Source organism: Betta splendens, chromosome 12, assembly GCF_900634795.4.
Source record: "Betta splendens chromosome 12, fBetSpl5.4, whole genome shotgun sequence".
NCBI lineage: Eukaryota > Metazoa > Chordata > Actinopteri > Anabantiformes > Osphronemidae > Betta > Betta splendens.
In genome coordinates, this window is record NC_040892.2 from 10,574,514 (window position 1) to 10,601,654 (window position 27,141).

General features: G+C 47.4%; 2 protein-coding genes and 1 long non-coding RNA gene across 5 annotated transcripts in view; 2 read left to right on the forward strand and 1 right to left on the reverse strand.

The window, feature by feature from the left end:
* The window catches only part of LOC114866495 (unconventional myosin-XVIIIb-like), a 22,936-nt gene extending 21,042 nt beyond the window's left edge, over positions 1-1,894 (forward strand). Inside the window, 4 exon segments of the mRNA XM_055513568.1 lie at positions 152-316; positions 429-882; positions 884-1,409; positions 1,676-1,894. Coding sequence (XP_055369543.1) covers positions 152-316; positions 429-882; positions 884-1,387 — 1,123 coding nt within the window. The 3' untranslated portion in view covers positions 1,388-1,409; positions 1,676-1,894.
* The window catches only part of LOC114866499 (uncharacterized), a 13,064-nt gene extending 1,450 nt beyond the window's left edge, over positions 1-11,614 (reverse strand). Inside the window, exons 1-2 of the long non-coding RNA XR_003787709.3 lie at positions 11,274-11,614; positions 6,847-6,927 (exon numbers count right to left, since the gene is read on the reverse strand). This is a non-coding gene — a long non-coding RNA (uncharacterized LOC114866499). The remainder of the gene's footprint in view (positions 1-6,846; positions 6,928-11,273) is intronic.
* Positions 6,024-27,141, forward strand: part of LOC114866498 (seizure 6-like protein) — a 29,677-nt gene continuing 8,559 nt past the window's right edge. For 2 of the 3 annotated variants that reach the window (XR_003787708.3, XM_029168304.3), the window contains exons 1-7: positions 6,025-6,391; positions 24,056-24,484; positions 24,924-25,063; positions 25,415-25,610; positions 26,374-26,559; positions 26,629-26,800; positions 26,912-27,078. Coding sequence is in view for 2 of the 3 variants with exons in the window: in XM_029168304.3 (XP_029024137.1) it covers positions 6,160-6,391; positions 24,056-24,484; positions 24,924-25,063; positions 25,415-25,610; positions 26,374-26,559; positions 26,629-26,800; positions 26,912-27,078 (1,522 nt within the window). In the remaining variant the exon portion in view is untranslated. Of the gene's footprint in view, positions 6,392-24,055; positions 24,485-24,923; positions 25,064-25,414; positions 25,611-26,373; positions 26,560-26,628; positions 26,801-26,911; positions 27,079-27,141 lie in introns of all 3 variants that reach the window. The other variant, XM_029168305.3, reaches the window with a different exon arrangement.

Sequence of the window (27,141 nt, forward strand, 5' to 3'; positions counted from 1 at the left end):
CTGAGTGATGCATGCATGAGGTGATGGAGATGACGTTAACCGGCATCTAAGCTTTGGGAAAGCGTGTGAAGGCACGTTGCATTTGTTTGCTTCTCTGCAACAAGACTCTGGATGTGACAGCAGAGCCGTGAGCAGCTGCTCTGTCCTGCAGTGACTCGGTGTCCAGCGTTGGTTCTGTTGGGACAGAGGACGTCGGGGAGGGAATCCGTCGCTGGCTAGGCGCGCCCAGAGGAGGGTCCCGCAGCGGCGGCTCCCCCTACGGCAGCCAAACCGGGCGCCAGTCCGTTGCAGACTCCATGAGCACTTTGAGCTTCCGGTGAGTCACACGTCTGCTGGTTTCCATCTGCAGACGGTGCCGACAGCATCCAAAAGCTCCTTCTTTACTGTACATACAGCAGTCTGATGGATGCCGCTACTTGTTCCCTCAGTTCCTGTGTGGATCCTGATGACGAGGGTCTCGCGGCCGGAGCAGTTGGTACCAGAGGCCTCGGCCGGGCCCCGTCCTCCTCGGCCCTGTCCGAGCTGCTGGACGGGCTCCGGAAGCGCAGAGCAGGCGCCGATGCAGGAGACGGGTCGGGCAGCGCGGTGTCCCTGCCCGTTTACCAGACCACCGCAGCCTCCACCCTCCGGCGGAGAGCCTCAGCCTTGTCCCTCGGTTCCGAGGACCTCCAGGAGCCGCGGCCGGGCCCGAGCATCCTTAAACCGCCCTCGCCTCTTCTGCCACGTGCCGCCAGCTCTCGCTCCATCGCGGACCCTCAGTCCCCGACCGGCGCCTCCGCGCCTGGACCCAAACCCTACCGCTTCAGCTCCAGTGATTCCGTGTCTTCGCTTCCGTCGCTGCCGCGCCTCTCGTCACTGGCTTCGTCCCTCGCCGCCCGCCACCCCCCCCCCCTCCCTGTCCATCCCAGAGGAGGACATGGAGGAACCCCTTCGCTCCGTTTCCACTCCAATCAAGCGCTCTCCTCAACCGCTGCGCCGGTGCATGCTGGGGAATTATGACGCAGAAGATGGAGCCGAGGGCTCTCTGGGTTCAGAACCCATGGTGTTCCAGAACCGCCGTCTGGCTGGGGACAGCCGGGACGACGCCGCCTCCGACATCCTCCCTGCCATCCGGCGAGCTCAGTCCACCAGCAGCTTAGCCAGCTCGGTCAGGGGCAGCAGGAGGGCGCTGAGCGTCCACTTTGGAGACCTGCCTCCCTCCACGCGCAGCAGAAAAAGCTCTGAAACGGAGTCGTCCAGCTCGGGAGGGTCGGGAGGGAGTTCCCAGAGCGGGGCACCAAGGCGGCGCTTCCAGAGACCGCAGGGAGAAAGACTGGAGGCCGAGGGCAGCGAGGGGGGAGACGTGGCCTCAGTCATGAAGAAATACCTGAAGAAGGAGACCGACTGAGCCACATCGGGGGAAGTCTCAGGTCTGAATGATGCATTACACACACCAATGTTTTGTTGTTATTATTTGTGACACTTTTGGTCGTGAATATATTCATAACTAATGGAAAACGTCCCGTCAGGTCTCCATCTAATAGTGTGCCTGTGTCTGGCTGAGACATTCAGACACATCACATCTAGTTGTAATTCTCGTTCAGGATGAGTAATCCTGAGGTGTTTCATAAGCGCAGGCCCAGGCCTGCAGCCGTCCGTTTCACGCTGTCCTGTCTCTTCTTCTCTCTGCCGTCAGCCTCTTGGAGTGTCCGTGTCCAGCTGTGAGCTTCCCAGGAAGACTGAACGCTGCAGGAGCGCCGGCGGAGGCTGAGAGGAACACTTCAGACGTCAACAAGGCTTCTTCCACCCTCCATTCTGATAGAAAAGGCACCTGAAAATGCATTCGTTCAGTCCACAGCCACTCAGCTGTATTTTCAGATAAGCACTGTTTATACGAATAAAAAATTCAATCAGCCTTCTGAGAATATCTTCTGGGGTTATTGATTGAGGTTTTTACACAACGTCTTTGTTCATTTCAGCGTTTCTTCAACAGGAAAACGGACCAACGTCCATGTTGGATCTCTTTTTCCACATTGCTCATCAGAATTCTCCGTCACCATAGCAACAGTCAATCAATTCTAACTGGGGGCCGAGTCAAACACAAGGCTCATTCACAGCAGAACCAAACCAGACCGTGATCCAGTGTGAACTTCAGATGGTGGTCGGATAAAGCAGATGAAGCTAATGAAGCGACGCGTTTTGTCAGGGTTTAAAAACTTTTATTTTAGCCTGTGTTAATCCCCCTTTTGAGCGGCCGATCCACAGAGCGTTTTGATTTCCTCAAGCCTGGGAGGAATTTTGGATTATCCCCACTTTAACTTGCACTGAACTCCGCTAGCTTTTAAATGAGTCGCAGCAAACTCAGGGCCCACTCCAGCGCCGCAGCGCGATCAAGTGTGTCACACATTAGCGTTCGCTGATTGGCTCGATGCTCGAGTATTGACCTGATTATCTTAAGTGGCTGCGCCCGAAAGCGGGCCCAGTGTGGCTCTCAGGCAGACGCGGGAGCGCGGTTTAAGCCGCGTGCTTTTCCCTCAGGTCGCATCAAAAATAGAAAATCACATTTTGAATGACGCATTTTGAATTTTGCTGTACATGAACTGTTCCAGCCTCGATTCTGGTCTGAAATTGGAGCTTAGCATTCACTGACACCTTGAAAAGGTCTTTGCTTTATAGGTTGATGCTGAGCATGTGGCTTCTCCCCTGCATAATGATCCATCTGACATCATTAGGAGCCGCAGAACAGCTGCACCATCGGCTTTTCACGCCGGTAGGAGCCTTTACGCTGTGATCACATCGTTCCTCACTGCTCTCAGCTGATGTTTATGGAGCCTGAGTGTCCTGCTGCTGCGTGATTTACACTGCGTCGCTGCCCTTTCCCAAGATCCAGGAGCAGTTCCTGCCGTTCCACATCTGTTGATGAACTAAAGTCGGTCCTGCTTGTGTCCTGATTAGAGGGGACGGACCAGATAAAACCAGGCGTTTACCAGCGTTGTTATCGGAACGCTCTTGGCCTCAACTTCTCCACTTCAGCGAGCCTTCAGCACCTCAGGGCATCTTACCCCGAGCGCTCACTGCAGCAGCCAGTGTGTGGGAGGGGAAGGAGGGGGGAGGGAGGGAGCAGCCTCTACAAGAAAATAAGTGCGTTGTGGTTTTGTCCTGGAGCAAATACAAGATGGTTCCTTTGTCAATTTTAGGTCCCAGACGAGCCAGAGCTCAGTGTGTGAACCTGAACGCCACCTCACACACTGTCCCCACGTCCTCTGTGGAGGTGGCGATGGACCGGCGCGTCCTCTTTCTCGACCTTTACGCGACAGAGGCTAAAGAGCGGTTTGCACCTAATCACCCACTTTGTTTGCGTGACTGTGGTCCAGTGTTTTTTAGCATTTAGACGCATTAGGCTTTAATTTCAAGCAAACAAAAGCCTGCATCTGCGTGTGGGCTGATCGCAAAACAATCTGTCGTTTTGGCTGTTTGAGGTTTGCGACAAATGACGAATATGGCAGCAACATTGGACGACTTGTTGAAGTCGACTGAATGGAGACAGACAAAGACTATTCTCCTTAATGCCAAGGAACGACGTCCTCCTTACAGGAGATGAAAACCTCCCTGCTTCTGATTTCACGGTGGTTCTTGGTAAACAACAATACTGGAACATGAGGAAAGTGGCTTTTGTTGGGGACTATTTACAGCAGCGGATTAACCCATATTTCCTGCCGTAGTGTTGTTCTGGTAGCAGCGGGACGACGTATGTAGGCCTGCGTCACGCTCATCTGCTGTGTGTGTTGCGTTCTGATGAGCTTTGGGCGTCGAGCAGAGGAAGCGTCGTCCATGCGTCCTGATGAACTCAACGCCTCCCTGTATTAAAGCATCAGGAGATGAATGATGAGCGTTCAACACACAATTCAGCATCTTGTTCATCCATTAACGCTGTATTTCCTCGTTATGTTGATTAAAAACCTTCAGTGTTGCTGTGTCGGGGTCCAAGCGGCGAGTGAAGGACTCTTAGCTGCTTTTCAAACAGCTCTGAGCTTCTTTGCCTGGCTCTTTGTTCAATGTGACCTCTGCACCTCTGCCATGCGGCGTGAAGGAGACACGGGGAAAACATGGAGCAGGCTGTCGCTGAGCCCGGCTGGCTGCGTAGGCATCATCCCTCCGCCCAGCACAGACACACACACACACACACACACACACACACACACACACACACACACCCCATGTAACTGTGAAGAAAACAGCACAACATCAGCGTGAGAAGCAGCAGCGACGGCAGGAAAGTGGAGAGATAAAAGAGATGAGACTGAGGGAAGATGGAGGGGGGGGGGGGTCTTAGAGGAGTAAGGACGAATGACACGGCAGGAAGGTGGAGGTAGAGATGGAGCTCACGTAGGGAAAAAAAAAATCCCGTCTTATGGTGTGTTTTCCTGGTGATCGGAGACGGAGGCGACGGCTGTCTGCCGCGCTGGCAGGAAGCCACTCGGCCGCCGCGCGGCTCTGCCCGTTTAACACAGACCAGGCAAAATCAAAGGGTTGCTCCATGTGGCCGACGATCCGAGCGGAACAACGCGGTGCTGCTGCGTGGAGGCGTGACCGCACGTTCACGTTTACTATCAAGCAGCACAAGCAGATAGAATGTATAGAAGTTGTTTGCATGTTTGCACGGGGTTTGGTCAAATAGCCCAACGTTAGGATGAACAGGCGTGAACCCAGCACCAGCTGAGCTGCTTCTCAGCTGGGTTTGGACAGAAACATGAGGCCTGCTCCATTTGTCCTGATCTGATGCAGAGCTTACTGGCTGAATGGTTTTATTTATCGCTTCATGGCTGAAGAGAAGACCTGTGTAGTCTGGAGCAATGATTACGTCCAGTATCTCCTTTTGCAGCGATATGGGAAGGTGCTTTTCAACTTGATGGTTCGGATGAGTTGGACTTTTCTCTGCTCCATCGGTTCAGTGACAATTTAAACTTGAAGCTCTGGTGATGTTCTGTTATTTTTACTTTGGCTATTCTGGCCTTTTTTCCACTTTGCTGAAGTTTTCTTTTTCTTACTGAGCAGAAGCCACGGGCTGTTCCTTGATTTGCCTCCGTTTCCGGCATCTCCGCTCTATTTCCCTCAGCGGATGTGTCAGCAGCTGAATGTTACAAGTGAAAATCATGCACAAAGGGGTGGAACAGCTGTTGTAGCACCGTTCTTATAACGCCGCGTGTGTTTTACTGCCTTCCTCCGAGAGGCCGACCCTGAAATCCCAGACAGACGAACGGAGCGAGCGGCCGACGGACTCCAGTTATCACGAGCTCGTTTTTAAAGTGATATCAATGAATCATTGATAACCTTTGGTCATGCATTATGAAGTGGCTGAGAGAATCAAGCTGCTGATATTCACAATGGCTCAATTATCGATTCACAAACTGAAAGGATTATTAATCTATAAAGAATCTGCTGGTCCTTTATGTTGAATCTCACAGCGTTTATACTATCACAAAGATAAACATTATGAGATATGGTCAATTCCAGTAATGGGTGAAACACTTATAATGACAAATAAATTTTAGAATATAAAATTTTATATTAGTGACATAAAAAATCAGGAGATACAATTGAAATAGGAGCAAAACAGAATCTTTTGTGAAGGCCTGATCCACTTTGTGTGGGTCCTGAAGGCACCACTCCTTCATTCTTACACTGGACTCTGATTTGGAATCCAGCTTCCTACACAGATTACCAGCTGCGGGTGAGATGGCTGGTAAGTCGAGCCTCCATCACCAACACCAGCCTCGGCCTCAGCCCCTCAAACGCACCACCCAACCCCATCCTTATCCGTCCTCTAAATCTGCGCTACACGGGACGCCGCTGTCTCTCTCTCCCTCCATCTTATGTAAGTGTGTCCTGATCTTAGTGCAACACAACAGTCACCCTGACACACATACTCTCTCTCCGCCTCTCTCTCTGGGCAAAAGTTTCATTATCATTAAGGTCAGATTGTGTGTAAGCGCGCAGGGGGTGCGCGGGCTCAGAAAGAGAGAGAGAGAGAGAGAGAGAGAGGGGGGGGGGGAGAGAGCGAGAGCGAGGCTCTGCGTGTAACTGTAGGAGAGAGAGGACAGAAGAGTCCGCGGAGGAGAAAACGAGGACAGATCGGAGGCAGGAAGCAGGAGACGCTCCTTCGGAGGAAGGTGCTTGGGCATGCGGACCGGTTCTGATCCTGCCCGCGACAACGCCGACTCCGCGGGACCGACTGACCGCCGATCAGCGCCGACAGAGCCCGGGACCAGTCACTCCGACCACTTTCTCCCGCGACAGACGCCGGCTTCTGACGCCATGCCACCGGACGCCCGCTCGGCCGGGTTCCGACTCCGCGGCACCGTGTCCGCGGCGCTGTGGATCACGCTGCTGTGGAGCTCAGTCGCCGCAGGAGGTAGAGTCTCATTCACTGCGCTCACGGTCAAGTCGGTGTAACGCAACCCGCATGCGTCTCGGTCCAGAGCTTTGTTTCTCTGTTTGGACCCGATCCAGGCAGAAAGACAGCAGCTTGCGCTGAGTTTTCAGGCGCTGGTCTTTTTGGGCATCCCTGTCTTGTTTTGAGACGTTTCCTCCCGCGACTCGTGGGAGGAGAGCGAGAGAGAGAGAGAGAGAGAACACGAGTGTGAAGCAGCCTTTGAAGTCTGGAAATAAACGCTGTTGCGGCTATTTGCTGCGCGAGCAGCTCCAACCAGTTTGGCACACACGGTCCGGGCTGCACGCGCATCCTCGGAGTCCATGTGGACCGGAGCCCACTCGTGTGCGTGGGAGCCTCGATCAGGCAGGAGTGAATGTAGAGTGTGGGAGCGTGCGCGCGCAGACGTGCGCGCGCGTGTGTGTGAGAGAGATCACCTGTCAACAAGCTCTGCAGTTGGGCTGTTTGACGCGCAGAGTCATGAGAGACTGGGGGATTCCTCCAGTGTGAGCGTCGGTCTGTCAGAGAGGGATGGAAAAGCAAAGTGCCCTCCGTCAACGTGATGCTGATGTTTGTCTGCGCCGATGCTGTAGCTTTTTAGGAGATTTGTCCTAAAAATGACCCTGTCTTGTACTGTATGTGTTAACATAAATGCTGCATAATTTCAGTCACTTTTATTCCGTATGTTTATCTTCATATTACTAGTAAATGGTGAAAATGTTTGTTTGCTTTTGATCAAAGTCCAATTTTCACATTGCTGTGAATAACAACAACAAATCGAGCCGTATCTTGTTTTTTGGTCTGCACAGGAAAACCAGCACTTATCGTGTAGTTGATAACTATATGTAGTCAATAACTATATAATAAACGTTGGTTATCTTTTATTAAAACACCCATTAACCCCTATCATCAGTTCTGTATTGTTGCTCAGTATCACATTGTAAAAAGCGGAATAGCGCCCTCTTAATGTCGGTGGTAATGGGCGGTACTGCACCTGATGCCGCTATCTACCTCCATCTGAAGGCCAGGTACAAATTGGCCGCACGTGATCAAAATTTTTACCAATCAAACAAGGCCGAAGCCACTGCGAAATTGTGATTAGCCAAGAGTCTGTCAATCAAGCAAAAAAGAAAAAAAAAACAGCCAAACTTTAGTTACCGCGAACAACACAGCTTCAAACAGAGACCTAGCTAAATTATTTCTGTGTAGAGCAGCTAGCCGTTAGCTGCTAGCGCGCTCGGGTTTGCTGCCTCGGCTAGCATCTGCTAAACTCATTTTACGGACTGAAATAATTAAACGTGTGGACCAGACAGACAGTTGCTGTGAAGGAGCTAAAGCCGGTGGAAACTCTGACCTGGTCTCACACAGCAGAACGGCCTCCTCTTAAAGGGTGAGTGAAACGCTGTTTGTGCTTCGCCTGGATTTAGTTGGTCAGTCTGCTTAAGTTGTTTCACACAGTTTAGCTCTGTAGAGCTGTGTTGTGTAACGATAAGCAGGGTCGCGTGCTGTTCCGCTGGTTGCATCTTGTATCAGTACATACTAAACAGCTTTTTTTTGTAAACATTCTTCACCATTTTATTTTGAAAATGCTGCGATAGGCCTCGTCCTGGAGCCATTGAATGGTAATGAGGACTTTCCCACTGCGCGTCTTATAAATGAACCAGTCAGACACAAACATATGTTAACATCAGCTCATCAATCAATACCCACCAGGTTTCAGCCATCTTGTTAATCCTTGTCGCTCCCAGTTGCATGCGCAACTGAGCGCACGTACACACACACACACACACACACACACACACACACACACACACACACACACACACGAATCATGTGCAGCATCTTTGGTTTCATCTCACTGTCAGGTTGTGTGGTTAATGAGATCACCCAGCAGAGATGCAACGCCACAGAGGAGGCCTGTGTTTGAGTGTGTTTACATGTTATCTTGTGCGTGTGTGTGTATGTGTGTGTTTTAATACGGATATTGTGCCTGCGTATGAAGATAGGCTGGATCAGTGTGTGGTCTGATTTCTCAGGGTGAGAGCGATAATCTTGTGGAAAGACTGTCTGACAGCGGAGCAGAGATTCTGTAGCTCCAGCTGGGAAGAAGAGCCGACTGCGCTTTGCATCCAGAGAGCAACATGGAGCCTCTTTATCGACCCACACTGCCTTTGTTTTGTTGTACAAATATCAATGAGGCACATCTGCTTAATTTAAAAAGTATGGATTCTCTTGTCTTTGTCTCTTCTTCTCCGCCTTTCTCCTCTCATCACATCACATTTCGGTTTCTCCCTCAGCTTCCTTCCTCCAGTCCTCTTTAAAGTCATCTTTTCCCACTGCTATTACTTGAGAATGAGAGGAGAGAAAAATGGAACTGAGGGGGAGACAGAGGAGATTGTTTCCTACGGTTGAATAACCCCAGCCCTTATTATACAAGTAGATCCTCAGGCTCCAAACTTTTGAGAATATTGTGTCAAGTAAGCATCAGAGAGACAGCGAATGAGGGGAAGGAAGGCAGAGGCATAAAGAAACATGAAGGGAGGTTTGAGAAGGAAAAGCTGCAGTGAATATGAAATGGAGAATTGGAATGTCACCATCTGTATGTGCAGCATTTAAAGTATCTCTCGAAAAGCTGCCACAGTGGGGGAAACACACACTAGTTGTTTACAATATGTGTTTTATTGTTTTTGGTAAATATAATTCTCTGAAACCCATTAGATCATTTACTCGGCTGCAGCCAGCAGCAGCATCTGAGTGGTTGGAAGATTTATCGAGCTGCCCGAATGCGTTGGTTACTTTAGTTGCAGCTTTAAAGCATCCTTTAATCCTTTTGATTGTGCTTGTGTATTATTTATCAGCATCTTTAAAGTTCTTAAAGAGTATTTGGTGATGCTCATGTCAACAACATGCCTCTACAGCCTTTCAAGAAATGTATGCACACTATGTGTACTGTATGGACAGTAACCACACTGACACATATTATCTGTATATTCTGCATATACTGTATGGAAAAAAATAGCCAGACACATTAATTGTGTTTTATAACATATTGGTCTGTCTGTTTCTACTCCTACTCTAGATATAGCCATTTTTGGAGAAATGCTCTTCATGCTGGAAGCCTTTTCTATCCTGAAAGTGAATCATCATATCTATCAATTAGCATTTATCAGTCAGTGTTTTTTTCTCATCCATTTCTTTTCATTTTCAGTCATAAGACACCCTGGCCTCCAGAAACTCCTAGCTTGAAGCATTGTTAAAAAAAACACTATTTTCTTTCATGTCTTTGAAAACACCCAAGGACACCTTACAATTAACTAGTTAAGAATGACTGTGCAATACACTTAGTATAATATACTTAGTAATAACAGTTACTACAATCAACTTTTGAAAGTCTGATGAAACGGTGGATGCACCAGCTTGAAATGGTTCGGCAAGTCTAATGAGATGTCACCAAAGCATTGTTCACCCCCCACTGCTCACTAGTACAAAACCGTATTATTACCTGTCATAGAAACAGAAAAACAGCTCTGTGTGTGTGCGCGTGCGCCCCATTAGAATTTAACGTTAAAGGGAAATGACTGATGGCCTTTTAAAGCTGGGTGTCATCTGCATAACAATGAAACCGGGGTTTCTCCCAATAGAAAGGCTAACGAGGGGAAATGAATGAGGACTGGATGTAACGGTTCCTCCTCAGGTCTTGAACTGTTATACTTGTAATGAATTAAGTCAAATTTTATTAATAACATTTTTACGCTACGTAACTAAATGATGAACGGAGAAGAATCTTTTAGATTTTCTTTTCTTTATGAAAAACAATGTCATGTTGACATTTTTTGCCACTCTAGATAAAATGTGATTCTTGTAGTACATTTTTATTGTTGTCTGATGTGGTTGATATTGACTGAAGTATATTGAGTCAGTAACATCAGTGGAGGAGGTGAATATCATTAGAGCTAATGCTCTAATGTTATTGTTTGCTGCAGAGAACATTGTACGTTTATTTATACCTTTTTGAAGTAATAGGCAATTTATCTATAAAGGATGTGCAATTAGAAGAGGAATCCAGTCACATGGCAGCAAGACAAATATCACACAACAGCAGGGGGATGGAAATGGGCGCACATGAGACAAAAGCCGGTAGAAATCAGCAGAGACAGAAAGCGGCGAGGTTGGAGGTGACCCTGTTTTAATCAGCAGCACTCTGGCCCTGCAGCAGCAGCCACGGCAGCAAAGCACAGGTGGGCTTAGAGGGGTTTAACCTTTCATATCTAGGAGAGCTGCACAGAATATGAGCCCCTGATTAACATGATCATACACAACCATGTGCTCTTAATGAAAAGATAATGCTCTGGTTTCTGATGAAGTGTAAAGTGTCATCACGGTCCAGGGTTAAAAGTTGTTGTTGGTGGAGGTCTAACCATCGTGTTTTCTAACTTGTCTGTATCACTGTAGATTTGTTGTGTTAATTTGTTGACACTTTTTTTTAAATTTTCAGCAACTTATCATGCCTGTATTGTAGTTAACAAAATATAACCACATGTCCACATTTTTGTATTTGTATAAATGCTCAGTCTGACATCTTGCTCACACAGGTAACAGACTCAGGAAGAGTTTCTTTAACTCGCATAATCCACATGACTTTTTAATGGATTCTATTAAAAACCTTATCAGGAAATCTTAAATGGGCAAAGTAGTGTTACATTAAAATACAGTCCCAGCTCACAGATCTAGTAAGTCCCTACAAGTTTTTCCTTCTTTTTTTAAATTAAACCTGCCGCCTTCTACTAGGCAGGAAGTTAATTGAAACCAACTTTTGTGCGCTTTGGAAAATTGCTTGCCTTAATAGTGTGGAAACGTGTAATACCTCTTTAAAGAACTGGGTTGTCGGTCTCATCCTGGTACATCCTGGTTTGTGTTGGCTGCAGCTGTGAGCGCGGAGACGATGCACAAGCTGTCACCTCAATTAGTCCCAGCTCTCATTAGGACTGGAAGCGATGGCTGCAGCCTCCTGGTTCTCACACACGCTGACATATGGTCTTTCTGCAACAAATTTAGGACAGACCACACTACATCTCCTCAGTGAATTATTCAACTTGTGTGTGTGGATTACGAACCGACCCTGATGTTCTCCCGGGGCTTCCCTTCCTCTTTGCACGGTGTTGATGCCTGAAGTAGCAGCAGGACTTGGAGCCAGTAATGCCTCCACCACAGCAGGTCTGCTCAGACCTTTTGTGACACAGTGCAGCCTTTTAAAAGGGGTGGAAAGTGTGTGTATGCGCGTGTGTTTGTCGTTCAGTGTGAGTTGCTGGTGCCTGCCTCAGTATCCAGGATTATCCTCTCTAGGATGGCTGCAGGATTGCACGGATGCTGCTGACACTTCACCACAAAAGAAGCAATTAACTGAAGCTTAACTTTGTGTATGTCTGTTTTAAGCCATGGGTGTTTGTGTGCAGAGCTGCAATGAACCCAGTCGGGGTTGGAGTTTCTCACAGATATGATCCGTCTGACCTGTGTGCCTGTGTTGGCGGACATGTGGAGACACTACAGCAGATTTTCCTGACATCTTGGCCATGCTAATTTGTTGTTCAGGTGGTTGACGCTGAAGGTAAACAGTCCCCAGGCTTGTTATTCGCCTCCTCCTGCCTTGTTCCGCAGCGTCTTCGCTTGTTTTTCTGGACCGCTACAAGTCCCTCTGGTAAAGCTTGCTGTTTTTGCCTGGCTGTGCAGGACCTGTTAGACGGTGTCCTTCGTGCTTTACCCTGGACTTTAGCTGTTGCCTTGATTTATTTGCCTGCCGTGGCCGACCTCTGTCTCTCCCCTGACTCTGCCTCCTGGTCGTGTTTTCCGGTTTGTTCAGCTGAACTTTCAGCGAGTCTAAAATCGCATCGCTGCCAGTAATGGACCAACCTGGTTTATTTCTGCGCTGCTATACCATTAATAAAATTATAAGAAATGAGAATGCTGCTAAATTCCCTCATCAAGCAGTCAAGTTTTATACTGTGTCCTTAGATGCTTTAAATATGGAGGGTCACAGGGGCCTAAGTGGATTTTGTTGATGCTTGGTTCTTCGGTCCAATTTCAATATTCCCACACTTCAAGTCTTGGCTATGAGCTTTTTAATTTGGCTCGATTAACATGTTGTCACACCCAGTGCTGCTGTAGCGAGCAAATCCAAAATATCACAACACAAAATACAGCCTTTGTGAAATCATGAATTAAAAGTGGTGTAGTTGTGTGTCTTGTGCCGCTCAGTCCTGAAATCAGTTGACGGCATCAGCACGGTCACCAGGAAGCTCCAGGAATCTGTGTCCTAGTGGTCTTAAAGGTCACTAACCCTGCACGTGCTAGAGGGGATTCATTACCGTGGACATGAGCTTATTCCTAGTTGAAAACATGTGCCATTTTTAGTTCAGAGCATTTATTGATTCATGTAGAAAAAGACTCCAGACTTTATTTACTGCCTGATTTTAAGGTGTCCTTGAAACGGCATTGAAAATTATCGTTCTCTTCTGCTCCGTGGCAAATGATGACTAGTGATCCAAAGAGAGATTTGATATGCTTGTCTGGGATTAGAGTGACAATTTGGATTTTCAGTGTCACTGCGTTACACACACACACAAGCTCGTCCTGACACTTTGCCTTGTCAAACTCACTCAAAGCAGATTGGCACAATCAAGTGTTTCTGCAGCCAAGCCTTTTAAAAGGTTAATATTCAGTTCTCATTTGCCTCAAAGCTTACGCTAAGCCACCGCTCTGCTCCCTCATCTATCTGCCTTTGATATGGGAATCCCAGTGAAGTGGGGCTGCCGACGCGTTCGACAACCCGCGTCTGGGCGCGCGATAATCCTTGCTGCGCTCCGCTCGCAGCGGCGCCGATAGCGTCGCCTGTCAGGCTGCAGAGCCGCTCTGTTTGCCTCCCTCATACCTCCACTCAGACAGAGGAGCAGGGGCATTGTGCGAGAGAATGGCTGTCTAGGTGTGAATGGCTGCGGTCCGGGCCGCGAGGTTCCGCTCGAGTGGGGAGGCGCTGATTGATTCTGGTGACAGGTGCACAGTTCTCACACCAGCAAAGTGAGCTTCTTTTAGGCCTTTATGGTCCAATAGTTCTGAAGCGTGATACAGGAGGAATTTGGAGGCTGAGGCACCCTTCATCCTGCAGGATGAAGGGTGCCAGTCATGCTCCAGAGTGGAGCACAGCTAAATGAACTGCTGCAAGGGCTGTGAAGCCTCATTCAACGTACAGTAAATATGTCCTTAAGTGGTTCTCGCATGCTTCTAATCTGCTCATTCAATTTGTATGCCCTTAGATTTCATTTGGCTTCAAATTGCTCAAAACAGTTTCCATTATTCCATCAGGCATTACCCTGAATCAACTTGAATGAAATAAAGTAATTGAGTAAAGTGATTGTTGCACGTTTCTCCATATTCCTGTTGAAACTGAGACAATGTGGACACTTCATATTTAACCTGATCAGAGGATCATAAATAACTGGATTCTCACTTCAGCCCACACTTTTCTTATGACAGGCCACTAACAGATGAAAACTAAGATGAAACTAAACTCTAAAGCTGTTTCCATGGATATGGTGCGTGATCTCTGATGGCCTTCTCTGCTCCGTGTGTTCATCTACAGACACTTGCTGTATATGACACTTAATGTTTTTATAAATAAAGCAGAAACGCCTGTCATGGTACAGCACCTTTTCTCACAGTGACACTACACAGAAAACCTGAGGACCTGAACCATGATTGTTCACGATCCATAGTACAGTTGTTTAATTCAATCATTTGGGGTTCAGCTCCAGCTTGACTTTCATAAAAATCCATATGTGATGCTGTGGCTGGTTGACACTCTTCCTGTCATTTAACAGCCTGAAGCTTTTAGTACCCAGGTCTGAGCTATAGAGTCAAACGTTTGTTGGAATAAATCTCCCGAGTGCAGCATCCGTATAAAATGATAATGGGTAGAATGAGAAACAGTCGATTTGGGCTCTTCAGTTAATGGGAATCTTTTCATTTTTCGAGCACATGAGCTGTTCTGCACTGTAAAAGCTGGATTGATGCACTCTGCTCGCTGCTTCTAAAGCAGAACCTAATAGTAACAAACAAATGTGACGGATAAATAAAAACAAATGTAATAAGAATGCAGCAGATTTCCTGAAACCACTGCACAAAGCAACAATAGTACTACTTGTCTCTACACGCTTCTCTCGCATTCATTTTGTGCCTCATAATTTATTACTGAGTGTTGACATTTGGGTCATGGTCACCCCGAGGTTCATGCTAAAAGCACGGATCCTTTCTTCCTGGACTCTCGGCTCTGCTCAGTGGCCCCTTTCACATTTGATGTGGGTGGTGGAGGGCTGCATCCATCTTGCTTCTATTTTATTCATGGAATAAAAAGCACAGAGCCCACATCCTGTCCAGACCTGTGACGGGTCCTGACACACACCTTGTACACAGACAGACTCCCACAGATGCTGCAGGTGGGCCTGTACATGTACAAAAGCACAGTCAAAGGACCCTAACCAGTAATATATCACCTCTAACCCTTCACCTCAGCACCCATGACTTTAACTGCAGTAAACTGGAATTAGATTCTTTATATTTCCTTGAAATTATTCGTCTCCATCTTCTTGCAAATGGGAGACGTCTGACTAAATCCGTCGTTTCACTGGGGTGGATGAATTAAACATTTTGGTTTGTCTGTTTCGTATTATTTGTTTTTACGCTCCAACTGTGCTAAGCTCCATGTATGAATGCAACGTAGTGAATGTTCTGTTTTGTCTTGTGTTGATTTATTAATGCCAGGCTCGGTAAGCTAAAACCAGCCGACTGTTGCGCTGAAGGAATCTGTAAATTCAACATCTTTGAGGTATGTAATGATCACATTTGCCAACTGCAGCTCGGAACTTTAAAATGCTGAGGTTAATGAGCTGACGCCCCCAGCGTCGCTCCCATAACGTAACACTTGGGCTCACAAAAGCCCATCAGCAAAACGGATCGCGACCGCCGCCGTGGACGCCGTGTGTGGAGAGGAGCAGGACGTGTGGGTCCGTGGAGGGATGGCGCTGTCTTTCCTCTGGCATCGCATTCTTCCATCCCCCCCCTCCTCAGCCCCTCCCTCTGCTAACTGAAGGCAGGCAGGAGTGTGAGGAGAGTTTCAATGACTTGTGGCTGCAAGGGCACTCGCTCAGCGACGGTTGTGCTCAGCAGAGCGGCTAACAAACACGTAGCGGTCAGCACAAACACCCACACATTGGTTTTACTGCTGCACACGAGGAACTTCATTGACTGTATTCATCCTCTAACCATTCCCACTTAATCCTAACCTTTACCACTGCCACCGCTTAATCCATTCATAATCTTAGCCTTAAACCCACATCTAACTCGGAGGCAGCCATGAAAGGAGTAAAAAAGGATCTGACTCAGGAATATTTTCCACTCCCTTCTCTCGGAGGACATTTAATCCTCACGGGGATTAAATATTTTCACATAAGAAGACACGCAGAGTCTCAAAGCTGCAGCAGCCACGAGCGCGCGGCTTCAAATCGCTGCCGCTCCTCTGCGAATTCATTCTTAATGCGCCGCCACAACCGCTTCATCGTTCACACACTCGCACTCTTGCACGCCTCATTGCCTTGAACACATACCAACAGTGTCAAAGCACTAGAGCCGCTCCCGCTGAGTTCAGCTTGTTGCTATGACAAACATATTCAGGAGATGTAATCATGGACGCGAAATGTGAGCTTTACTCATCCCAGAAGGTGTCGATCGTCCTCTTTCTGTCACTAGTGGCGACCGAGCTTCTTTGTAAAGACGGCTCCATAACAAGGTCCCGTTAACGTTAATAAAATCACAGGGATCTGTTTGAGTTTGTCTCATTTGAGACCGACCTTACCCGAACATAGTCTTGTGCCAAAGAATATTTAAACACGCTGCTTTGAGTAAGTCCTGAATACTTAGTGTACAAGACTATACAATTCTATATAACTTGCGTCTCTGAATGTGTTAAGTATTGGCAATAGATTAAAAATAACAAAAATAGCTTTTATGGAATAAAGCCTTGATGCTGTTGCACTACGATCCAGTAGGGAAACAAGTTTATATGGCAGAGTGACAGGATTTACAGCTCATTAATCATATGTGTTCCCCAAGGGAGAAGCAGGCAGTGACAGCACATGGCTTCTCTTTACATAGACAAAGAAATGAGTCACAGAGGCTGCACTCGCGGAAAAGCCATGTGAATATATAGAAGAGGAAGGTCATCGTGGAAGGTGGAGAGAGAGAGAGAGCGAGGACGGAGTGAGGGGAGGAAGAGCTCACAGATGAGGCCATCTGCTCCACGGAGCTGGTCAGGCTTGGCTGCAGCAGCGCACACAGACACCAGCTGAGGCTCGTGTTGTGGAACCGCAAAGTTAAATTTGAGCCTTAAACCAGTGCAGTGCACACTTTACACAGGTGTCGCAGGAGGCTGCATATACACCCGCTGAGGGTGCTCGCTGTGGCTCCCTCCCCCCTCATGCAGATACAGTGCGTGCATAATGTGATGCCTTGCTTCAGAATCTGAAATCTTTTCATCGAACAGAAAAATTAGTCCTGGCTCTGCACAAACTCACTGCTTCAGCCTCACATACATCATTGTGACACTTCTTTCAAACACATGTATATTTTGCAGCTCCCTTCACTGAAAACGCTGATTGTTTGCGAGTTGGGCCGTGGCTTCTGGACATCTTTCTTCTCGGGGCTCAATCTCTGCTTGATGAGAACCTCCGTGACATTGATGATGTGTTCTACTCTCTGACCCGGTGGGCTCTCGCTGTCCGTGTCTTCCATCCATCATGTGAACCGCTCGTTGCTGGGGTGCTGGAGCCTGACCGGGCTGCCAGTCCATAGCGGGGCCACACATACAGACAGACAACCATTCTCACACTCTGTGAGAGAACATGCAGACTCCACACAGACAGGCAGCTGGACGACCGCAGGACGTCTGGTGTTTTCATAAACCAAATTGCTTTAATTAAATTAAATCGATCTTCTCTTAGCTGCATTTCCAATCACCCGTGTTTAGATAATTAGCTTTAATTAACTGCTGCAGCATAAAATGCTGTCGCCTCTCATGTAATTCCATCCATGAACTCATTCTCATAGCATTCACCATTAGGAATTGTTACTGCATGTGTTCCTTAATGGAGAAAATTTGACCTGAATCTGCGTAACGCTTAGGATAAGTGAGTGCATGATGGTGTCATTTATATGGATGCTAATCATCTTGTTCACGTGTCTGCCCGTGTGTCAGGGGAAGCGATCGCCCATACGTGATGATCTGCTTCGAGGTCATCGTTGACTGGTCGCTTCGATCGCTGCTCCGCTTTCAGTTTCGGGTCATTCCACTTGCTGACTCCCAGCACAGTTCAAGTGTTCGTTCGAAGATAACATCGATCAGCGCGCGTGCGTGCGTGTGTTGACACTCATCAGTTCTCACACAGGAAATCATTAAATCAGTGCCGTGTGCTTACCAAGCGCCTGAATGTAAGAGGCAGTGGTATCTGAGGTCAGAAACATGGCATTTCCACCACGTCCGGCTTTCTGGAGCTTCGTCTTATTAGCAGAGTTGCCTACATGGGTCACGTTTCTAAAACCAAGTGGTTTCTCAACAAACTAAAACTTTCATTTAGTGGTTTTATTTGTTCCAATAATATTAACTGATCAGATTTAAGCTTCTTTTCCCCAAGTCCACCATTTTACTGTCAAAGCCTGAACCATCCGGAGATTAAATGCTGGGGCGACCTGCAGAGAGAGTTTCCTAATTTCTTTTTTTGTCAGTCACCACCTTAATGTCGTTTTTGTGGAAATGACCTTATTCAGGGAAGGAAATTAAGTTTTATTCTTTGGATTTTTTTGTATCTTTCATGAATTGTATCTGGACTCCATTTTGAAGAGGATTATACCTGACTTTGGTTTCTTTCCTTCTGTATGTCATGCAAAAGAGGATTATTAAACTCAGTTGGTGCTTTTGTAAATATCGGACCCAGAGTGTGAAGCTGCGACTAATTCTGGGAAGCGCGACAGACAAATATGTAGGAACCACTTCCTTGTGCTTCAGCCGGCGCTGCAGTGAGGTATTAGTCACCTCCAGACAACCGCTGACTCCTTTAGAACCCGTCCCATCGCCTGAATGCTTGGATGTCTTTCCCTAATGGACACTGGTGCCATGATGCAACCATGAATAAAACGACAAATGACAAGTTATTTGTTAGTGAAGTGAAATAAAGTTGTTTTGGCATCTGAGGCTGTTGAATGAGTTGAGCGTCTCCATGGGGAACAGACATGGTAGACAGGGAATGCATTCCAGAGACGGTGGCTGCCAGTTCTGGGTCTGATGAAGCTCTTTAAAAAGCCACCAGCTCCCAGAATGCAAATGAAGGCGAGTGACAAAGAAAACAAGAAGATGTCTCATAAATATGGACTGTAACACAGTATCACAGAGGACCCCATTGTCCTGGTTGTCGCTCTTTCAGGGCTGCCCAATCAGTTCTGACGCGGCGCTACAACCTCAGATACGCTTGTGCTGGAGTGGCGCTGACGGCGCGCAGTCAATGAGGACTATTGAATTCTGCCTCCATTCCCCTCTCGCCCTCGTTCTCCAGCAGCCTCGCCTCCGGACCGCCGTCCTTGCTTGTCTATATTAGCAGTCTGCAGTGCACCTATAAACGAAGCCGAGACGGGGGGAACACGCTGGAAACGCAGTGAAGAGTTTAATGAAATGTCTGCCATCTAATATTCATGGCTTCAATCATCCCTCTGATAACAAGCCACATCAACAAATGATGAAATGGAGTGCATCTCTCATTCGCTCCTGCCACACTCCATTTCCTGCGTCTCTTAATGTACATTTCTAAGCTTTTTACTTTTGGAAGTTGAGGCTGTGAGCCTGCAGGGTTGAATTTGAGCTAAATAGGGTTGTATCATAGTTAATCTAAATCAAAATGAGTTAAATTATAAACATGTGGCATGTTAATTTTTACACCAATAATAATAATTTTTATACAGTTTGTTTGGCTGTTTGCTACCGGCAGTGTGTCCTGGGTGAACCCCTTCCTTAGTCCTTGTTTTCCCGCTGCTTATTTTTCTATTAGTGTCCACGCTGCCACACTACTCACTGCAGTGAAAGTGCCGACAATCTTCTCGGCCACGTGGCGCTCTTTCCTCTGGACTTTTACGCCTCCTTCCATTGTTTCTCAATCAGACTGTCGCCTTCTGGACAGTGAACATCCGAAGCTGCAGACAAACACGACTGACCAACGTTCGAAGGAAACTGGGTTGTGTCTGCCAAATAGTGAGCTGTATAATAACACTGTGTAGGAGTATGTGTACTGCACAGCGCAGCAAACCTACTGAAATATATATGTACACCAGAGCCTCCCCAATCTTCTGCAGCTATGGCCGTATGACTGTAAATATGTGTTTTTCCTGTTTCAAACAAATAAGATCATCCTTGAGTGAGAGAGCAAAATTCAGTGGGAATAAGTCTCTCGGGGTGACTTCAAGTGGTGTGACGATCTGATACTCTCTCTTGGTTTTAAATATGAAGCAATGTGCTAGAATTCTTTTTATAACCTCCATTGATATTATTTTTTGGAAAACCTAGTTCTGGCTACTGAACCATGAACACTTTGACAGTTTTCTAGTTTTACATATATCTTAATTATTTTTCTATTGATGGTTGTTTTGTCTATTGGGATCATTTGTGGCCCTTTGCTTCTTTTCTCTACTAAGTTTCAAACTGGATATATTAGCTCTTCATACTTTATAATGATTCATTACAGTGCCCTGGGCTGTAACACGCTTTAGGTTCATTTAGTGATCCAGCCTTAGAGATGCTCATTAGAGCCACTGTTGATTAGAACTAATAAGACTGAGTGGAGGAAGCCTCGTATCAGGAGAATTTGATCCTCGGTGATGCCAGTCTAGACAGGAGAGCAGGAGGTCTTGCTGTCGTGGTGGTCACTGCACATTGGGCTATTTGGAGGCTCTAAAAATCAATAACACTGTCTAGATACTGCAATGATGTCCTTAAATAGGCCCAACTGTCCTGATTATCCGGAACTTCAGCACATGTTCCTATTTCCTGCAAACGCTATGTTAAGAATCAGCAAGTGGTCCCTTTCATCCCACCTTTGTGATGGAGAGGTCACCCATGTATCTCTGCACCGCAGGGAGTCCCCAAACAACTTATAGTGCAGGCCTTTGAACGGCACACATCAAGGCATCCCCTGAGCAGAAGGCATATCTTCAAGAGTACCTGCCGCCTCTTGATGCCGCGCTGACCTTTCACGCAGCCTGTGGAAACCGGATAAGACGAGGCGTTCCGTTTGGTTTTGTTTTGTTTCGGAGAGTCCGCGTTCTCCGTGAACATCCTGTCAAATCCAAAACCCGGCTGTATACGCGATACGAACACAACCACCACCGTATCCCGAACACAAGCTTAGCACCACGAGCTCTGGGACGCAGTTGGCAGGCGCAACTGAGATAAGCCCTCAGTGAAAACGTGACAGAGATGTGCAGTACAGACCAGGCATGAAAAACACTTGCAACATGGAAGTAGAGGTTTAATACCACGATGTACAGACTAGACAGAAGGAGATCTGCACCAGTATGGTTCTGCAACTAAAAGCTATTTTAAAGTAAAAGTGCTCATGGGCAGGAGGAAATGAGTCAGACGGGTCAAACAGATGCTGAACTTTCCAGGAAGTGTTTAATTTACTTTTACATAAGTTACTTCAACCTCAACGTTGCCACAAGTACAGTATAAGCGAGCAATTACAGTATGACTGTTGTCATGACAACAGCCCTAATTGTGCAGCTACTTTCATTCCCATGGCCTTAACTGATCCACTTCTCCAAAGGAGTTGAACGATCACAAAAACCGGATAACCAGGATGAGAAAATCCATCATTACCCATTTTTAGTGGTTTTTCTCAGCCGTTCTAACTGATTCTACTTGGTCTGAAGGGTTTAGCTCTTTGGTCCCATTTGTATCATATGAATTCTCACTTGCCAAGACATTTACACATTGCTGCTTTATTTCTGCAGTCCTAGGAGTCTGGTACCAAAACAAGTCATGGCTGATTTCACTGATTATTTCCTCTTCTCTGATCGAACATGACGAACGCTGAAATAAGCTTTTCTGCTTTTATTGTTGAGTCCAGTAAAATCTGCAAACTCACTGCTGTTGCTGGGATTTCGCATGAGGTATTAATGCTTCAAGTCAGTCTGATTTTTGAAGGTTTGCACTGTTGTTTTCTTTTGCCCATGTCTTGATCCTCTCTATTGGCTTTTCCTTTTTTGTCTTATCTGTTCACTGACGGTCTTTTCACAGAGTTGAATCCCTGTCAGTCAACAGCTGTCACACCTCCTTCCCTTCAAACCTCAAAAATGCCGCAAGTCTGTCAGCCCTCAGCAACATTCATTCATGTACATTGTCTTCTAATAGGACGGTAATCTGGAAAACTGGTTACCACCGCAATCTGTGCTTTAATTATTCATCTGACGACTGAACTGTATTACTCAGGTAGCAGCACAGCGGCGGAAGCTGTCAGCATATTTTTGCGAAACATGACAAGAAATTAATTAAACAATATGTTGAGCTGTTTTTAAGATCAGTGAGTCTACAGGCTTTGCAAAGAACCCATTGATTCCTCATTTAGATCTGATGTGTAGGTTCAAACCAGAGGCCGCGTTTCTATCCCAGCCTCTGTATTCATGCGTGTCACTCATTAGACTTTTATTGTTCACAAGGTTCAAAGTCAAACAATGACCCTCTTGCTATAAATAAAGTAATTAGGCTCAGCACAACAACAAAGCGAAAAAGGCACAGTGAATGCAAATGGAGACACGGGAGACCAATTAACGGATAAAGGATTGTCAACCACCAGTGGCTCGAACGCTTCCTGGAAAATTCTGTCAACAGCGTAAAGCTTCCGAAACCACAAAAACACAAACATGCTGCGTGTGCGACATCCTGATGCGAAGCGCTCCGAGCCCGAGCTGCAGCGGCGGTCTCCATGGTCCGACCGCATCCGACCCAAATCTGTTAATCACATGGTTGTTGGGATGGGTGTCTAACCTCTACCATGAACCAGCCTGTTTTTCTTGCTACAATTTGCCCAAAATAGTGAAACTGCAGCAATGCGAAACAAAATTATTACTAGAGCAACAAACAACCTGCCTTGTTTAACCTCCGGCATGAAAGAAAGAACATGCAGAGGTCCACAGTGTTCTGTATTCATGCTGTATTCATACAGCTCAGCAATAGGAGGGAACAGTGCTTTTAGCTCTTCATATTATGTCCTACAGTAATGTGTCCACTTTAGGGCTGTCGTGTCTAATGGGGAAATTGAATCTGCCTCTTGAATATTTAATGTGTAATCATGTATTGACTTTAATATTCTGTGTGTAAGTATAATAGGTTGTGTCTTGTTCTCCAGCTGGGATGCTCCTAAAATAGTTCTGTCTGGCTCTTTATTATTTATCGCTACAAAGAGGCAGCTACACCCTGTCACTCCCCGTCTTTTCAAGCCGCGCTGATCGATATTCCCCAAACCAGCATTGGATTGGGTTTAATCAGACGGTACGTGTGAGAAGCGAGTGACCTCCACATGTGAGGGTGACATTTTGGAATAGTTGTTTAAAAAAAAAGCAACTAGAGGCCGAATTCGGATGTGGTGAATAATTAATGCAGGTAGCAGGATTTGGAGAGGTCTGAGTTTATGCTACTGCAAACACCACAGGCCGTAAGAGAGACGATGGGACCAACCTGCAGAACTTCACCCATGCAAGACTTCAATGTTTTATGTTTCCATCATCATAATTAGTGCCATCGCGTGAAATTTAAATGTCAGAAACAGCGGAAGCAGATTTTTTTGAACTCTTTAGTGCAAGTGTGTGTCAACATCTGCTGCGGAGGAGCTGCTTAAATAATTGCAGGCTGTGAACGCTGGAATGACTGTTGATGCTGGCGCTTTGACACCTTAAGTGTAAGGCAGGTAAATCCAGATATTAAGAAAAAGCCCATTTATGGAGAAACTGCAGAACACGAAGAAAGTGCTCGTGTTGACAGCACAGAGGAGATTTTGCTCCCGACACATTTCCTTGGTGATGAAAACAAGAGCGTCGGTCCGCTTTTGGCCCGAGGAGTGTCGATGCCACTCGAATGGAGATTAATGCGGGACTGCGCCACGCGCACGCGTCCTCCTTGCGAGGGTGCACGAGAACACGGCCGGTGTTTGGGAGTCCGTGTGTAAACGCTGCTCTGTGCTGTTTTGGAACTAAGCTGCTGGAGACGGCGTTTTAGCATGCACGGCAGAGCGCTCTGCCTGTCTGTGCAGGCAGAGCGCCCCCCCCCGCACAGCTCCTGTCATGCTTAACTGCCCCGTCTCTCCGCTGGCGCTGTTGTTTTGCATGCGAGTGTGGAAAAAGTGAGGGGAAGCTGGACTGGGCTTTGGCTGTGCTGGCTAGATAACCTGGGTCCCGATATGAGCAGCAGGACGCTGACAGAACCACCCAGAGCCAAACTCCCCGGGCCTTTTTCAAGATTTCTCTCTAAGCCGTTAAGATTCACACCTTGCTTCCCACTCTTTTCAGATAAAGAAGTCCCCTCGGCCACCCGCTCCACCCCATCTGTAGTGGCGACCACAAATGAAAGCGGCCTCGGCGGCAAAAGCTCTCAATCTGCAGCCGGAGGAAGTCTGCTTCGCTCCATTCTGGCGGAAAAAGAACGTCTCGCCTCCCAGAAAGGGCCGATCGGCCCCTCTGCTCTGCCCCAGAACCTGCTGCCTCTCCTGGGCAGAGGACTCAGCATCGGCTCCCTCCCTGGAGGTCCCTCCCTGGAGCATCAGAGCGGGGGGCTACTGAGCCGAGTGAGACCCCCGGCGTCGGCTGCAGCGTCAGGCCACGGCGGCCGCCCAAGCCAGCCTCCTGCTGCAGACACACAAACATCCAGTCTTGAGCAAGAGGCTGAGGCCACCACGCAAGCCGCCACGCAGGACGTGGACACCGAGACGCCTTCATCAGGTATGAGTCGTAATCATTAAGCACAGTGCTTATATACAAAATATTCTATAACGTAGTATCCCTGCGTTGTTTTGTGTTTGCAAATCACTTTTTGTCTTGAAAAATGAATGTCTGACATTTGCATCCCGAGGAAGTGTTTTATTGTAATAAGACCATTTTTACTGGAGGATCTGAACCTTCAGTGCTTCTGATCCCACATAAATAGACAATGGAGAATGTGATTATTTATTTCTAGTCGCTGTTAACAGCCTCGGGTCCTGCTGTGCCTGGTGTCTGCTCTGGAGCGGTTTTATCCCTGTAATTTCCGTCATTAATTATACACAGCAGGAATTTCCAGTGCGCTCCCAGTCAGCCACACGTTAAAGGGATTGCGAGGCAGAGAAAATAAAGTAAGGCCGCCATAAAATCAACGCCGGTGTTTGTTTTTTTTTCTCCTCAGCTGTGTCGAGCTGCATGGTGAATTTCTCCGACCCAGAGGGATACATAGACTCCTCTGAGGACCCTCCCCTGCCCGACAGCACCGTCCTACAGTGCACCTACACAGTGACCGTGTACACGGGCTATGGAGTGGAGCTGCAGGTATGCACACACACCTGAAAGACCGCGTCACTGGGGTTCAGGCCGGTCTGGATTGTAGAAGGATGCTGCTGTGAGTCCTTGATGTCTCTGATCTGATCCCAGGATGAACTCTGCCTCCCAGTGGTAGCTGTTGGTACTGCCCTATTCGACTTTGTTGTCAGGCTTATTAATTGTACTCAGTTCATAAAAAAGAGAGGGGGGGTGCAAAGTGAAGTGATAATTAGCTTTTAGAGCATCCTCTAATGTCATGCAACCTGTGAAGCATTTTTTTCTTTGCGTATGTGAATGATTAGATGTATGTGAGTGATAAGATGAGGAGCTTAAACTATTTAATATTTCCTGTGTGCTCAGGTGAAGAGCGTGAACCTGTCAGAAACCGAGCAGCTGTCAATCAGAGGTGTGGATCAGAAGGGTTCGCTGCTGGTCTTGGCCAATCAGTCGCTGCTGGTCGAAGGTCAGGTGATCCGCAGCCCCACCAACACTCTGTCCGTCTACTACCGCTCGGCAGCCGAAGGAAGCATGGGCATCTTCCAGCTGCACTACCAGAGTGAGCACACGCGGGTGTACACGCGTATCACTTAAATACGAGCCAGTGGGTGTATATAGATGAACGATTTATACAGATTCAATAAATGTGAGTTCCTAATTAGGGCCTAAGGCTGTTTGTCGTCTGTATACATGCTAATTGCATAATCAACCATCTTCTCGTCTAATCACTTAGCACGGTGATTGAATCTGTCATGTGAATTAGCTTATTAGAGCTCTGATTAATTAGCTCTCGTCTCATTGGGAGCCTGAGAGTACGGGACTTTCTATAGGGAGTGTGTGTGTTGTGCACCGTGCGCCAGCCCATAATGGGTATGACAAGAGTGTTCAGACCCACCTGTGCCATTACTCACAGGGGTCTAATCCTTCCAAATCACCTACAGGTAGGAGAGGAGAATGTATGGAGTGTAAAACACAGATAAGATATGATCACAACATCACTGAAACTTAACAGGCCTTAGATATGAGCAAAGGTTAGAGTCATTAAGCGTCATTACATTAAATAAAAACACAATATTAACCTTCAAGCTTTTAAGTACCTCATTAAGATTGTCTTTGGACTTGAAGGCGTCCATATATTTGTTAAGAGATGAAAAAAATAAATACACAGATATCCCTGGAGGTGAAACTGTGAACTGACCTGAGTTCTTAACACATTAGTCTCCATGTGAGAAAAGTTAGCATTTGTCTTTGTGAAAGCCATATAAAACAACTAAACGTGACGTCTTGGTGGCTTCTCCTCACTCTCCCCCCTGCGTGATCAGTCTTCAGGCTGAGCTGTCCGCTGCCTAAAAGGCCTCACTTCGGCGAGGTGTTGGTGCTGGACCTGCTGCCTGGAGGCACCGCCCGCTTCCACTGCCACATGGGTTACCACCTGCAGGGGGAGCCGCTGCTCACCTGCCTCAACGCCTCGCTGCCGGTGTGGAGCGGCAGGGAGCCCAGCTGCAGGGGTGAGTGCGCGTGGAGGACGCCCGCCGCCATGCACACATGTGTTTGAACCCCTCCTCTTCCTTTGCCAGCTCTGTGTGGGGGCACAATAAAGAACGCCACGGTTGGGAGGGTGCTGTCCCCTTCTCCACATCACGGACCCAACGCCACCCAGGACCGCTCCTGCTCCTGGTCCCTGGAGGCACCCAAGGACCAGAGGTTGCACCTCCACCTGGAGCGACTGGCCTTGGGACCCACCGACAGGTACAGTGAAGCCAGGTTTAGAGCCCCCCTCAATTTGTGTTTAAACTGTGCCCACTCAGACCGAAGCTCCCACCTTCACCTTTTCCATTGGGCTCCCTTCATCCTCTGCAGGCTGGTGCTGTGGAGCGGCCTGGACGCCGGCTCTGTGGTGCTGTTCGACTCTGGTCGGGGCGGCCAGATTCCATTTGAGGGAGTGATCAGTGAGGGTCCAGCCGTGAGGATCCAGTTCATTACTGACGAGCCCAACCACAACATGGGATTCAACATCCGCTTCGAAGGTGCGCGACACAAGTGTTTAATTGAGCCGCACCGTCTCCTAACCACTGTAATTACCACATAAT